Below are 13,906 nucleotides of genomic sequence, written 5' to 3' on the forward strand. Positions count from 1 at the left end.
CGGCACCTTTTAACTTAAAAAAACAACACATTAATCCAACATACAAATCCACAGAGGAATTAAAATGTGTGTACACATCATTTCATCTGTAAATACCAGAAACATAAAAGCTGAGCACTAACAGAGACAGTTGACAGATGAAAGGAGGGTTAAGTGTTGGGGTTAGACATATTTTGAACTGGCCATAGTGGCTGCACTCCAATGCAAACAGCGGGGCATTATCACTACCAACATGCAAAGGCAGACAAACTGAATCTGCCACCTGTCAGCTGATGGTGAGCTGTGACATCTGCAACCTGCCCGTCATTTCAGTGAGCTTCCCGTAACAAGCAGAGCAGCCTCTAACAACACACCTTTCAGTTTCTTCTGGAGGGTGGAGTTCTCAGCCTGGAGGCGGAGCAGCTCTCCATCAGAAGGACTGGGGGGAGGGTTGGGAGGGGGGCTGGACAGAGAGGCGCCTCCTCCTTCCTTCAGGCCGTGGTTCTCCTGTTCCAGCTGTTCAATCTGTGTACACAGCTGCATACAGACAATGACAGCAGTAACTGTAACAGGAGGCAGGGCTTCCCTAGTCTGGCTTCCCTAGTCTGGCCTCCCCTAGTTTGGCCTTCCCTAGTCTGGCTTCCCTAGTCTGGCCTTCCCTAGTCTGGCCTCCCCTAGTCTGGCCTCCCCTAGTCTGGCCTCCCCTAGTCCGGCCTTCCCTAGTCTGGCCCCCCCTAGTCTGGCCCTCCCTAGTCTGGCCTTCCCTAGTCTGGCCTTCCCTAGTCTGGCCTTCCCTAGTCTGGCCTTCCCTAGTCTGGCCTTCCCTAGTCTGGCTGGCCACGTCTGAGGCCAGACGCTAATGCAAACACAGAAGATTGTCATAGATTCTTTTTGTTGTTGATGAGTTTTCTGTGTTACGTGTTGCTGCCCAGGTAACAGAGAGCCACGGTTACCTTGGACAGCTCAGTCATCAGCGTGCTGTTCTGTAGCCTGAAGTCTTCCTCCTGACTGTGGAGCTTCCCCTGAAGCATCTCGTTCTCACTCAGCAGTGCATCCACCTCCTACACAAAACACCACCACCACCAATATCACAATACACTTTAAAAATAATCTTCTTTAATGTCTTTGCACAAAAATACAGCGAACGCTGTAGCAATCTGTGTGGACCAGAATAACACTTACACTTCAAACCAGGAAACAACTATGTAAGTCAGAGGAATAAACGGGGGTGTTCTTCATACACAGAATAACAGGTCAGCCAGGTAACTCTGTTGATCATTTCACATGATCCCGGATCTACTGGTTCTTCAAAAGCCTAGGGGGACTTGTTGTCATGGCAACGTGTCCATAATCTCGTAACCTTCTCGGGAGCAGGTTCATTCTCAGCCTTATTCAATGTAAACAAGGTAATTTCACAGACTTAAAGGGTCTCAGAGCAGGAAGCGACTCACCGACATCAGAGTGACTATATTAAGACATGAGTTTAAAAGAAATGGACGACACTGAGAGACTGACAGAACCCTCTGGCCCAACCCAAACCCTTCTTAACCAGAGGGTACCGTTCCACTTAGGAGGAAATCATTTATGGAGATGGATGAACATTCCCCATGTTATTCATTAGATCAATGTGCTATGTTACAAATATTTAAATTTGTCTTACAGCATGGAGAAAAATTTACACTCCAAACTAAATATGAAAATGACAGGGGTGAAAACATTATATAAGGACATGCACAGACATAATTAGACATCAAGTGTGTGTGTGTGTTTGTGTGTGTTTGTGTGCGTGTAGACGGGTGAAAACCATCAGAGGGCGCTGATCAGCGAACACCTGTGTACTCACCTGTGCTTTTTTACTCTTATTTAGAGCCTGAGGGGACAAAAAGAACAAAAAAGCACAAAACACATGAAAATTAACAACATTGGCAAATTAACAATAAGAGCAAAAAACAGGTCACTTTGAGTGAATGTAAAACATTGTGGAGTCAAAGCTTCACATTCAGATGAAACAAACCGACACAAACTCTAGAAAACGTTACTTATTAATAATAATGAACTATTACCTTCTGTGCTTTGACAAAATCTCGTTCCAAAACCACATTCTTCTGACGGACAGCGTTCAGTTCTGAAACATAACACATCATTAGAACCGACCTCTTCTTTTACTGATCGACAGCCACATCACTGATCAATAATTAGTCATTAACAGTTTAGAAAAACAACATACATATCAAGTACATAATATTATTTAGATTTTTTGGAGTGGTTTGAGGGAGCTGTGTTTTAACCTGAGTAAATCAGGTGCTTGAAACATAAACGATTTAAACTAATCAATTATTTATGTCATGAATAAACCAATAAACCGAGGCATATTCACTAAAGGTCAGTGTGTCTACTCTGCTCGTCATCACACGGCCAAACAACATTCATCTGATTAAACACCAGAAGTCTACACAAGTCACAGGCAGTCGCCACATTTCCTCTGGTTGGTAATCCAACCCGGTGTACGTGCACGTAACGCTGTAGGTTTGGCTTGGCAGCCACAGCGCTTGGCTTTGTGCGTTTCACTTTATTGTCTGTTAGTTGTATGACAGCATTCGGTCTTATCTGTTTTGTATTCCCTTACCCTCGACAAATTAAACAGTAAAACTAAATCTACCAAACGTGGGACAAAAGCAAAGTGCACGGCAACTTCAACCCAAACATCATTGTCAGTAAAAGGCTGAAGCTCAGAGAGGTGGCTTACCTGTCGTGTTCTTCCTGAGATCATCAGACAGCTGATAGTTCTGAGTCCGCAGCTCCAACAGCTGAGCCTGCGCGCACGCACACGCACGCACACACACACACACACACACATTATTACCTTCCATCATTATCAGTCACCTCATCTTTATCACCAAAATGAAACATAAACAAATCTCTACTATTCACAACACGTCTGGCAGTGATGTCACTGGTCTGATGGTGCTCTGGTCTTGTGTGCAAGTTGTTATTTTCACCTGAACACTGAGTGGGGACTTGAGTTTGTAAAGTTGTTATTTTCACCCGAACACTGAGTGGGGACTTGAGTTTGTAGGTTTTCTACCCAACGTTTCCACACACACACACCTCTGGGAACAAAATGACCCTGACGTGCTGTAGTAATTTCTAATGTTAACATTTTTAAGAGCCTTCACACCTGACTTGGTGGGTTCAGATAAAACCCAGGTGTGTTTGGTCTGGTGTGATAGCTGTCACCGACACCCTGGTGCACAGTAAATAACCACACAGAGACCACCTGCAAACACACAATTTATGACAGCAGAAATGTGATTTTAGCAGGAATCTACTGACTGTGGCCTGATCTTATAATCAGTCTATACAAGCAATGGATACGTTTATGTAAATCATCCGGTGAAGCTCCAAAATGCCAGAGGATGCGGTGTCCCCACATGCTTTATGAGAGATGCAAACCGTCCTATGAGTGAGTTACCTGTCCATCTGTACAGCTTCATTTTTCTCTCCCTTGGTTTCTATGTAAAGGTCAGTATGAACACAAGCCAGACCAGCACTAGGAGAGAACCATGGATGTTTCCCTGGTCTGGGCCAAATGCACCAATCTACAGGCAAAAACTGCAGAGATGTGGTGGCTTTAATAATGACGATGGGGTCTGGTTAACACATCTACACTGAGGAAGGTAGAATGTAAGAACAAAGCCTGCGAGTGAACTCAAAAGGGCTTCCACTGTTTTAAAGCAAACGTCGTAAGTGTGTAACAAACCTATAGTGCAGCTCAGGAGCAGCATAGTGAACACAGGGTTAAACAAACTCAGGTGCAGTGCTGCTGGGTTACACTGCATTACAGCCAATTGTACCTAATAAGCTGGCGACTGATTCAACACCAACACAAGCTACAGCCTTCACGACGACCACAGTGTTGAATAAGCACCTCTGTACTGTTTCAACACAAACTGAACTGCAAGGCTGCTGCTTTACTTTTTGCCAAGTGTATCCAATAAATTAGCATCTGGGAGTAAAGCTTCCTGTAAACACATCAGTGTCTGCAGTTAGCATGCTAACAGGTGTCGTTCTGCCAGCTTTGCCTCTGCTCTGTCCTATGATTCAGTCACACACACTGTGTACACGAAGCTTTTGTGGCTAAAGCTGGAACTTGGCATTTAACGACAAAAAACACCACCGCTGCCTGTGTGTTAGCCTGACTCAGAACTCGTGACCCTCATCAGGGTGTGTGTCCCGTGGATGCTACCACAGCTAAGTCACAGATAGCCTTTAAAGCAGGGTTAGCAGCAAAAGAGCTAAATGAAACTATTTTTGCCCATTCCAGAGAAGCAGGCTAAGCTAACTGCTGTCAACATCGAGCTAGCATACTCCGGTCGACTGTCAAATTAAAACACTTTTCGTTCAGTTCATTATCACACAGAACAGAGCTCAGAAAGACCGTCACCTCCCTAGCGCTATTATATTGGTAGCGTCCCCAGCTAACGCTGAACACCGTTAGGTGCTCCCACCCGTTAACGGTTAGCATCAGTGAGCTAACGCCCCTGCAGTGATGCCGCACCTGGTTACTGTACTGACAGGTGCTCTTCACTTCACTCACAGCTACCTGTGTGTGAGCCCTGCAGTCCTAAATAACAGTCATTGTGTTTTTCTTACCTGCATCCGATGAAACTCCTCCTCTGATAGAGCCTGCGACATGGCCATGTTTACCTGGGCTGCTAGCTAGCAGGCTAAGCTAGCGGAGGAGACGGAGCTGCTAGCACAGAGAGTGACACAGAGGAGGAGACAGGACAGAGCTCTCACTCTGACGTTGTTTCCAGGAACGAACCACTGCCTCCCTCTTAGATTAAAAACTCGTGAAACACAGGGACAGTCTGCTTTAAACCTTTGAAACCTCTATAAGCCCCTGAAAAAAATATTTAGCCAGGATAAATTAAAACACATGATAAATAAAACAATGCCATATTCTAAGGCAGGCTTATGAAATGCTCTAAGCCAATATTTTGACAAAATTTCTCATAACTTTCACTTATTTTCATCGTTACATTGTTTTTTTCTGGGAGAACTGAGACAATACAATACAATACAATAACTCAGTAACAGACTATTTTCAAAGCAGATGTGTTGACTTGTAGTACACAGGTGCAGGCTATTTTTTTTAATTTTTTAATCTAATTGCATTTTAATGTTATATCTGTTTGTGTGCATTGTGTTAAGCACTTTGAATTGCCTTTATGAAAATGTGCTATATAATTAAACTTGCCTTGCCTTTAATTACAGGGTGCCAAATATTAGGCCTGAGTTCCTAAAGAAGCCAGTAAATTTGGGATAAATCAGCATTTCTGATGTTGCAGTGAATTCTATAATAAATATATTGCTGAGCCAGCTTTGTATTTTAGTTTTTTATGTCCTTGCTGTTGTATTTAATGTATAATATTATTTTGAAAAGTAACTACATCTGCCAGACAAATGTAGTGCAGTATAATTACATCATAGTCTGCTGAGGTATAGTGAAATGGAAAGTAAGGCAAAATAAAAATACTCATGTTAGGTACAAATACCTCAAAATTGTACCTAATTACAGTACTCTAGTAAATGTACTTTCCACCACTGGAGGGTGAGGTTGTGAAATCTTTAATAGAATGCCTTGAGTAAATCTGCTGATGCTTGCACATCTAGTATATCTACATGCAGACACAAACACAGGTGATGTGATTAAGGGGAATCAGTGTGGAAACGTGCCATCAATCTGGCATCTTCAGGAAGGAGACATCGCTCTCATTGGCACATTAAAGTTAAGTAATCAAGTTGCTGTGCTGAACATTTTGTTATGTCATTCCGTTCCTTCACACTTCCTCCTTGTTGTCAGTCCACTCTGAAGGGTGTCAAATTATCTTCTGTTAATTATCAACTAACAGACCAACACGGAAACAGAACTGAAACACAGAGATAAAGTGAGAAGTAAGAGCACAGGAGAGAGGCTGAGGCACAGAGAGAGCGCTGTGCCTCAGTTTCACTTTTGACCGGGCAGGCTGCAGTCACAGCTCTGTTGCAGTCAGAGCAGGTCGCCTCCTGTGCTGCGTGTTATCTGAGGTGACATGGAGCTGCTGCCCTCTCTGCTGTCCACCCTGAGGAGCCAGGATACTGGGACTCTGGATCACGAGTACAGTGTGAGTGTCTGTTGTCCTACTCATCACACTGTAGCTTCACACCTTCATCGGGCTGGTTTAAATTTAGGTTCAGTGGCTGGAATTACCTTAAGCTATGGTTAAGACAATCAAGTGTTTCTCTGTTAGGACTGAGGCTCTCCATGTTCAGAGGCTTGCGGAGAATTTCTAAGACCAATGTACTGATATGACTGATCAATATTTAATGTAAAATTTAAATAGAAATGCCTTAAGAATTTCAGAGCTCACAAAGTCTTGAGTAATTCTGGGGTTAGCGCTGAGGTCGATGCTGATGGTAAAGTACTCACACACTTCCTCAGAATGCAAATGTCTATAAGTTGTAGTCTGTTAAATTTCATTACTTGTCATTTGTGTGTGTTTGTCTGCTCATCCACTGTGGATCAGTGTTTTCCTGCTGCACACACACTGTTGGAAAACGATCAATGACTTCACACTGGAAGAAGTTAAACTACAGCAAAACTACTCTAGAGAGAAATGTAGTTTGGTAAAGTTCCCCAGAAAGAGTAGATCAAACGACTTTGTAAAAAGTGATCAAACTGACAATGTGCATGTGATATAAAACTATAGCATAAAAACACTCGCGAGCAAAAGATGCCACTCAGTTGAGTTTCTTTTTCTGAGACAAAAAACCCATCCTAAACAAAACAATCCCTTCTGGGCTTTTCACTATGATATTATATATTTCTTGGAAACTGGGATGTTACATTAGCTAAAACAACTATTATATATATGTGAGCCTGTTATTTTTACTTATCAGGCTTTCAACATCCAACTTGTACCAACTTAACAAACAAAACAGTCTTGAACTTTCACCTTTCAGACCGTATGAGCAGTGTGAACTGGTCTAACTGGCCCCGTCCTTTCTTTAGCCGACCACCGTACAGTCTTGGTCTATCATTATGTTTGCATGTCACTATAATGCCCTTTGGCTTTAAAAACACAGAGGTTCACCTCAGCGAAACCACCTGTTGAAACAACATCCCGCTCTGATCCGAGTCTAAAACACCACTAACATCTAAACGTAGATTTGATTTCTCTGAGGTTCTCGAGTCCAACATAGCTGTTCGACAAGTGTCACAGTAGAATGTAGGCCTAATGCTCATTGTCTCGCTGGTTCTAACAGCGGTTGACGATGTGACAAGTCCTGGGCTTTAATGAGCTGCAGAAAATGAACTTAAGCGTATTCTAGTCTGTGTCAGACTGTATCAGAGTCCAAAGCCTGGAGCGGTGGCGGGCTTCAGAACATTTGCTGCCAGGTGCAGGAACAAAGCTGAATAATAATTAGTTCACTTTTAGGCTGTTAAAGGTGATATCACTAATGACCCTGAGGGTTTGCTGCATTTCCCTCATCTCTCCCTGCTACACCCTAACAGCAACATACTTCGTTTACAGGAAAACAAAGTTCAGGTTCAGGCTTGGCTCCAGGAGAGGATGTTTGGGTCTGTTTTTACTTTTTCAGAAGATAGTGGCACCAGTCAACGCCGTCACGCCTCTTCATTTTTGTACCGTGTTGTAGATTTAACTTGTTTTGGTCACAGATATTTACAGTTAGCACACTGACACAGTTTGGGTTAAATTACCAGTAAGCCATCATCTTGTTTTCAACTACTAACTCAACAGTCAGTCCTAAAATAAGGGAAGCATCGTAAGCAGCAGCCACGCTCTCGTCTCTTTGGTTGTAGTTGCATGACAAGAGGCTGTGAACATGCATCTGTGGTTGAAGAGCGCAGGGCAGAAATAAGATGCACGGTTAATCAGAGGAGTGTTTCTGAGCACTCAGTGCCGTGAGACACTGTACTACTAAGACCCACCTCGGACTGGGATTGAACAAACCTTTAGTCAACCTGCTGTCTCCAAAGTCAAACCAGCTGTGCTGCTCACAAAACATGTTTCTTCTCCAACAGCTAATGTGCTACAGGAAAAGTTACTGAAAAAGTTTTAAACATTAAAATGTGACATTGGATTTTGAATCTAACTTGAAGCGCATTTGAAAAACTCGGTACCAGAACCCAGGAGTGTCTTAGGCCTTTTGGTGTAACCGTGCATTCAGATGTGCAGTCAGGTGTCAGATCAGACTTACTGGGCCAAACAACAGCCATGATGCACACATTCAGCCCAGCTGGTTGGCAGACATCTGTCAGACCCAGCGCGCATGTCTCTATGCACTTTGACATGTCTGACATGGCAGCAGGACCACATGGTAACACTCTGCCTGGGCCTGGGACAAGGGCTCGAATCCGGGTCTTAGTGTGTGTTCAGTCATGGACTGATGTTTACATCTGGACTGGTTTATGTTTATTAGAAGTAAAATGCATAAATAAGGTGGGAACATGTATTAATTAGCCCATATTAGGCTGAGGTATATTATTATAGCACATTTTCAACAAGAAACACCATAAAACCCTTTGCAGAAATAAAAATGTTTAGTTATGAAATCATCCATAATCAGCATCTGCTTCTTTCAACGGTTCAACTTGAATTTAAATTTCACAGTGTGGAAACACAGTCAAGAGTTAGCTCCATGTTTGATACCCACCAAAGGGATCTGAGGTGACGGAGGTCCGAGTCCATCTCAGAGTCCTCCTGTTTTACTTGTCTCTGGGCGACATGGGCAAAGAAGCTGTCTGTGTGTTCAAATAAAACTTTAGGTGGTTTTTGTGATTTGTGTGAACTGAGCCTTTAAGAAGCTAAACTAACTCTTCTCATTGTGAGAACCCAGAGAGCAGGTTTCCTCAGCTTCAGTCTGACCACAGGAGCAAACCAACAGCACGTTTGTGTCTAAAACCAGCTGACACATGTAGGTGTTGCCTCTGCTGTCGGCCGACCCCGTCTGTGTGTCAGTGTGCTCACTTTGTCCCAATTTACATAATTCTTACTTCCTGTTTCCTACAAACTGTCACATTTCAGACCATATAACAATCTGAGGAAGTTTTTCAGTTTGATAACACAGCACATATTTGTTTTCATGGCCTGTGGGCTACCTGAGGGGCGACAGCCCGGGTGCTGAGAAACACAGGAGGCAGATTCAGTTTGTTATCAGTGTGTGTGCTGTAAGGTGAGTCCACAGCTTGTCAGTAATCCTGCTTCCTCATTCCTCTACTAACCCATATCAGCATCCCCGTTGTCACTGTTGCTGTAATGACTCATTCAGTGAAAATGTGGCAACTGAAAGACCAACCTGAGATGCAGCTTTGCCTCAGACTGAGCTCAGCCTGGTGTCATTAACTCTCATGTGTAGATTCAAACCACTGCTGAATGTCTCTGACTAACAGGTGTTGTGTGTCCCCACCTCAGGCCTCAGTGATCTGTGTGTGTCAGGGCCGTGTACCCGCGGACAAAACGTTTGCTCACTTCAGAGTTTGGTGAATCTGTGATCATTCATACGAACAAACGTCACAAGAAGAATATAAATAAGCTCATGGCTGAAGCCTGTTGTATGTTTGCTCAGAGGCACCGAGGCTCCGTGTGGAGGCTGAAACAGGAAGCAGGGCACATACAGGAGGGCTGGCAGGGTGAGAGCATGCTGTGGTTTCTCACTGCACAGAAGTGGCAGAAGTACTCAACATCAGTAAAACAGTCAGATCAGGATCCTCAGAGTGCTGATGCCAACTGCCTATAGTGTTCGTTTGACATGTCTCATGACATTTCTGCAGAAATCAAACATGTTCAAGTGTTGTTCATTTGATAAAACCTCAGCTGCGATGTGAACGTAGCTTTATTCCACCTTTCCTTTGCTATCACAACCTTGATTGTCATGTTTTTATCACATCACACTTTCTGTGCAACTATATGAACAATAACCTCTTTGTGTGTGTGTGTGACAGCTGATGCGTTTACAGAGCACTGTGTTAAAGAGAGGCCTGAGTTTGACCACGGAGGCCGGAGCTCTGAAGGAGAACATTAAGAAGAACAGATACAAGGACATCCTGCCATGTAGGTGCACTCCACCTTCTCTCTCAGCTCTTCTCTCCACCTTCCAGCCATCACCTCTGGCCTTTGATTCATTTAGTGACATTGGCTGGGGCAAGTTGAATTTGTTTTTACATCATTAGTGAAACATTTTTCCCTCTGTGAAACAAATTGGTACAGTTTAAATGTCTGTAAATTAAAGGACACGTTCATAGTTTTCCAAGTCTGAGTCATGTGTACACTGCTCACAGTGGACATTCAGAAATCCAGTCTTTGTTTGACATCCACTTGGTTTTCAGTTACTCGGACTGCCTCATTTCACTGCAGGTCACGTTTAGAATATACTGTCCCGACTAAGACAGCCCTTCTGAGGACAGGACACAGTTTGACACTCATCCTGTTGAGAACATTTCCTGAGATCACATTAATCTGAGGAGAAGAGGGTCCTCCTCACCGGACCCCTTCCTCTTGTCGAAGTGAAATGTACAGTCAAACATCACACACACCTCCGTGTATGTTTTGTGCACCAGTCACAGACACACACTCTCTTTTCAGAACGCAGCGACATCACAGTCACTGCATGTCTGTCTATTTGAGGTTGCCATCTGTGAGTCTCAACTGGTTCGTTTCTGCACCGAAGACGTTAGCAGATGTGAAGAGTCCAAAGGCAGCAGCTGAATATTCTGAGTGGCAGTGATCCAAAACAAAGTGGCTCGGCTTTCTCTTGCTGTTTGGTGCTATAGCGCCCCCTGGCGGCAACACTCAGGCTGCAGCTAGCACTGTCTGCTGACAGCACTGCATCAGATCGCTCTCATGCAGCTGGATGCATCTGTGTTCACGTGTGTGTGACATCTGTCCACCAGTGTGAGCAGCGGTGCTCAAACGGACTGTTTGAAACTTGAAACATTGCAAAACTGTCCTTTACAGGTGTACTGATGGACATACTGTGTGTGTGTGTGTGTGTGTGTGTGTGTGTGTGTGTAGACGACCAGTCTCGGGTGGTGCTCACTCTGGTGACCTCAGACTCTGACTCTGACTACATCAACGCCAGCTTCATCAAGGTGACAGCTGCTTCTTTCCTTTCATGTTCCTCCTCCTGTGCGTCCTCATCTCATGCCCCGATTCCACCTTCATACAACTCATGAACAAAATAAAGTGACTAATGTTAATGCTAAAATGTAGAACCAGTCCACGAGAGCTGACTGTTGCACCACATTGGGTATTACTCAGTCCTCAGCATCACAGCACATACTGGTTATTTCCCAAACTTCTTCTTTTGCACTGTACACTGGTGATTTTACTATGATGCTCTGCTATGTGTGTTTTCAGTTCTCTGCTGGATTAGCACTTAGTTTCATGAGATAAGCACACGTTTCTTTCATGTGAAGGTGTTATTTCAGCTTGTGATGCTGCTGTGAGATACAGTAGATAGATAGATAAACAGACTTTACTACTCCTGAAGGAGAAATTCTAGGGAAGTAATGCTGGTGTCTGTCCTCCAGGGGGCATCAGCAGAGCTCAGGTACATCGCCTCCCAGGGTCCACTCAGCTCCACCCTGACCGACTTCTGGAGGATGATTTGGCAGCATGACGTCAAGGTCAGACACACAAAACCAGTCAGTCTGGAACCGTTTTTGGCCCGGTGAGCTTAGCGAGCATCAGCCTGGTGCTTCCTGCACCTGTGTCCAGCAGGCTGACGTGGTCCGGTGCGCTTTGCTTTCTCCCAGTGTCAGTCGTGTCCAGTCACTGTTTACACGGGACGGGGACATGTTCCTCACACCCTGCAGCGGTGGGGACTGTACGGGCATCACAGAAATGCGCGTGTGTTGACATTTAAAATACATAAAACATAAAACACATATCTATTCTTTTAGCTGCCATCAGAACAAACTAAGTTGTGTGAAACACTTATAAACAACAACAACATAAACAACACTTAAAAACATCACAGCCAAAAGTCAAAAGGTTCCAGTGGATAAAAACTGAATAAATCCAGATTAAACTTGGTGTAAACATGTCTATAAACTTCATTCAGCAGCTTTTAAACAATGTAGCTTTGCTGCTTATGTTTGTGTGTGTGTATAAATATAAATATACACATAAACACACTTTGGAATAAGAAACTGTAGTTGCAGAACTATCCCCTACTTAGTGTCCAGCTGAGCAGTGTACACCAGTATTTTCATTATCACGGTTTAATGCTCAGATAAACGGTGTTACATGGACACGGTTTCTTATTCCTCAGAGAACTCCTTCCCTCTGCCGACGTCTCCAAACACGTAGACGATCTAAGTTCCTGCATCAGACACGGCCAAAGACATTTTCATCAAACTGAAAGTCATTTTAACAACTTTCTTCCAAAACAAATACAATAACATTTAACAAATGTTGCTATGAACGTGACAAACCATGTCAAAGTGATATTCTTTGTGTTAATAATACGTCACCGTTCCTGTCAGGGCTGCTTCAGCTCCTGTTGTTAAAGCAGCTGTGGACCATACGTCACTTTGAACAGATTTAATATGAGTCAGACCAAGCCAAACCATCAGTCACCTCGGTGAAGTGCTCCTTGTCTGCCCAGCGGGCTCTGGCTAACGTCTGACAGTGTGTGTTTCAGGTGGTGATCATGGCCTGCAGAGAGATCGAGATGGGAAAGGTAAACACAGTCACAACCAGCTCCTCCTGTGTTTCTGCTGATTCACAGCCTGTCCAAGGACACTCGACTGACTTTCACCTTTCTGCTCATTCATTTACTTTGCCAGGAAAAGAAACACATGAGCAAATGAACTTAAACAAAATCAAACTTTTCATTCTATCTCAAAACTACTTCACAGACTTTTCACAGTCTTGTAATCCTGATATAAACGTCTTCATTTTCTATTAGCACTTCTTCATTTTGGTCAGTGTGTCATAAACTGGAACACTGATATTTATGAGTGAGAATTTGGACTTATTATAAGTCAGGCTTTATTTTGTACAGAGTTCACATATGAATCTGTATTTGTGCATATATTTAAATGTTGTTCTTGTATTTTCCTAAAAAATTCTCTCACCATGTCTGTGTTAACACGAGCTGTGGTGACGTCTCGTCCTCTGTAGAAGAAGTGTGAGTGTTACTGGGCCCCAGTTCACCAGTCGGCTGCATTTGGACCCTTCACTGTCTATAACGTAAGAACAAACAAACCTATGCAAAAGTCTGTTTCACTGCCAGCAATTGTTTCAACTCATCAAAATGTAGTAGACATTTTACCTGTAAAACGGGTATCAAGACGGTTAAAAGGCTCAGAACGCCTGTCATGTATATGGTGGACTAGTGAGGCGGCGTTTCATGCACCAGGGGCCCGAGGGCTGAAAGGGGTCCCTCAACTGGAGCCTGTTTGAAGTGACTGTTAACAGTTCTTGTTGGAAAGTCAATCAAGTGACTTGACTCAGATAAACCAGAAACAGACCCACACATCCAGTACTGCAATGTCAGCAAATGACCACAAAACGATGCCAAATGACTCAAAAGACTCACAAAATAACAGAATTAGATCAAACGCACAAAACAAAGTCACAAAAATACACAAAACAGCTACAAGTTGGAGCAGAAACACAAAACTACCAAAGACAAATACTATGACTATAAATCAAATCAAATTTTATTTGTATAGTGCCAAATCACAACAAAAGTCATGTCAGGACACTTTACAAAGTAAGGTCTAGACTTTACTGTTATCAATATTATTACATAGGGAAAACCCAACAAATCCCCCTTGAGCAAGCACTTGGTGACAGTGGGGAGGAAAAACTCCCTTTAACGGAAGAAACCTCCGACAGACCCCGGCTCTTGG

The 13,906-nt window shown here is 43.5% G+C and overlaps 2 protein-coding genes and 1 long non-coding RNA gene across 9 annotated transcripts in view; 1 reads left to right on the plus strand and 2 right to left on the minus strand.

Moving 5' to 3' along the window:
- gripap1 (GRIP1 associated protein 1) overlaps positions 1-4,810 on the minus strand; it is a 31,016-nt gene extending 26,206 nt beyond the window's left edge. For all 3 annotated transcript variants that reach the window (XM_020614992.1, XM_020614991.1, XM_020614990.1), the window contains exons 1-6: positions 4,633-4,810; positions 2,726-2,792; positions 2,043-2,104; positions 1,823-1,849; positions 933-1,040; positions 354-516 (exon numbers count right to left, since the gene is read on the minus strand). In XM_020614992.1, the coding sequence (XP_020470648.1) occupies positions 354-516; positions 933-1,040; positions 1,823-1,849; positions 2,043-2,104; positions 2,726-2,792; positions 4,633-4,680 (475 nt within the window). In that variant the 5' untranslated portion in view covers positions 4,681-4,810. The remainder of the gene's footprint in view (positions 1-353; positions 517-932; positions 1,041-1,822; positions 1,850-2,042; positions 2,105-2,725; positions 2,793-4,632) is intronic.
- A 1,164-nt stretch (positions 4,811-5,974) lies between these two features.
- The window catches only part of ptpn18 (protein tyrosine phosphatase non-receptor type 18), a 23,909-nt gene continuing 15,977 nt past the window's right edge, over positions 5,975-13,906 (plus strand). For 2 of the 3 annotated variants that reach the window (XM_020614996.1, XM_020614995.1), the window contains exons 1-6: positions 5,975-6,146; positions 9,989-10,097; positions 11,058-11,134; positions 11,576-11,671; positions 12,691-12,729; positions 13,173-13,241. In XM_020614996.1, coding sequence (XP_020470652.1) covers positions 6,075-6,146; positions 9,989-10,097; positions 11,058-11,134; positions 11,576-11,671; positions 12,691-12,729; positions 13,173-13,241 — 462 coding nt within the window. In that variant the 5' untranslated portion in view covers positions 5,975-6,074. The remainder of the gene's footprint in view (positions 6,147-9,988; positions 10,098-11,057; positions 11,135-11,575; positions 11,672-12,690; positions 12,730-13,172; positions 13,242-13,906) is intronic. The other variant, XM_020614994.1, reaches the window with a different exon arrangement.
- The window catches only part of LOC109968613 (uncharacterized), a 9,545-nt gene continuing 7,301 nt past the window's right edge, over positions 11,663-13,906 (minus strand). The window contains exons 3-6 of one of the 3 annotated variants that reach the window (XR_002276135.1): positions 13,324-13,446; positions 13,127-13,234; positions 12,627-12,704; positions 11,663-12,369 (exon numbers count right to left, since the gene is read on the minus strand). This is a non-coding gene — a long non-coding RNA (uncharacterized LOC109968613). Of the gene's footprint in view, positions 12,705-13,126; positions 13,235-13,323; positions 13,447-13,906 lie in introns of all 3 variants that reach the window. The other 2 variants (XR_002276133.1, XR_002276134.1) reach the window with 2 other exon arrangements.

The sequence above is a fragment of the Monopterus albus genome, unplaced genomic scaffold (assembly GCF_001952655.1).
Source record: "Monopterus albus unplaced genomic scaffold, M_albus_1.0 scaffold155.1, whole genome shotgun sequence".
NCBI classification, from domain to species: domain Eukaryota; kingdom Metazoa; phylum Chordata; class Actinopteri; order Synbranchiformes; family Synbranchidae; genus Monopterus; species Monopterus albus.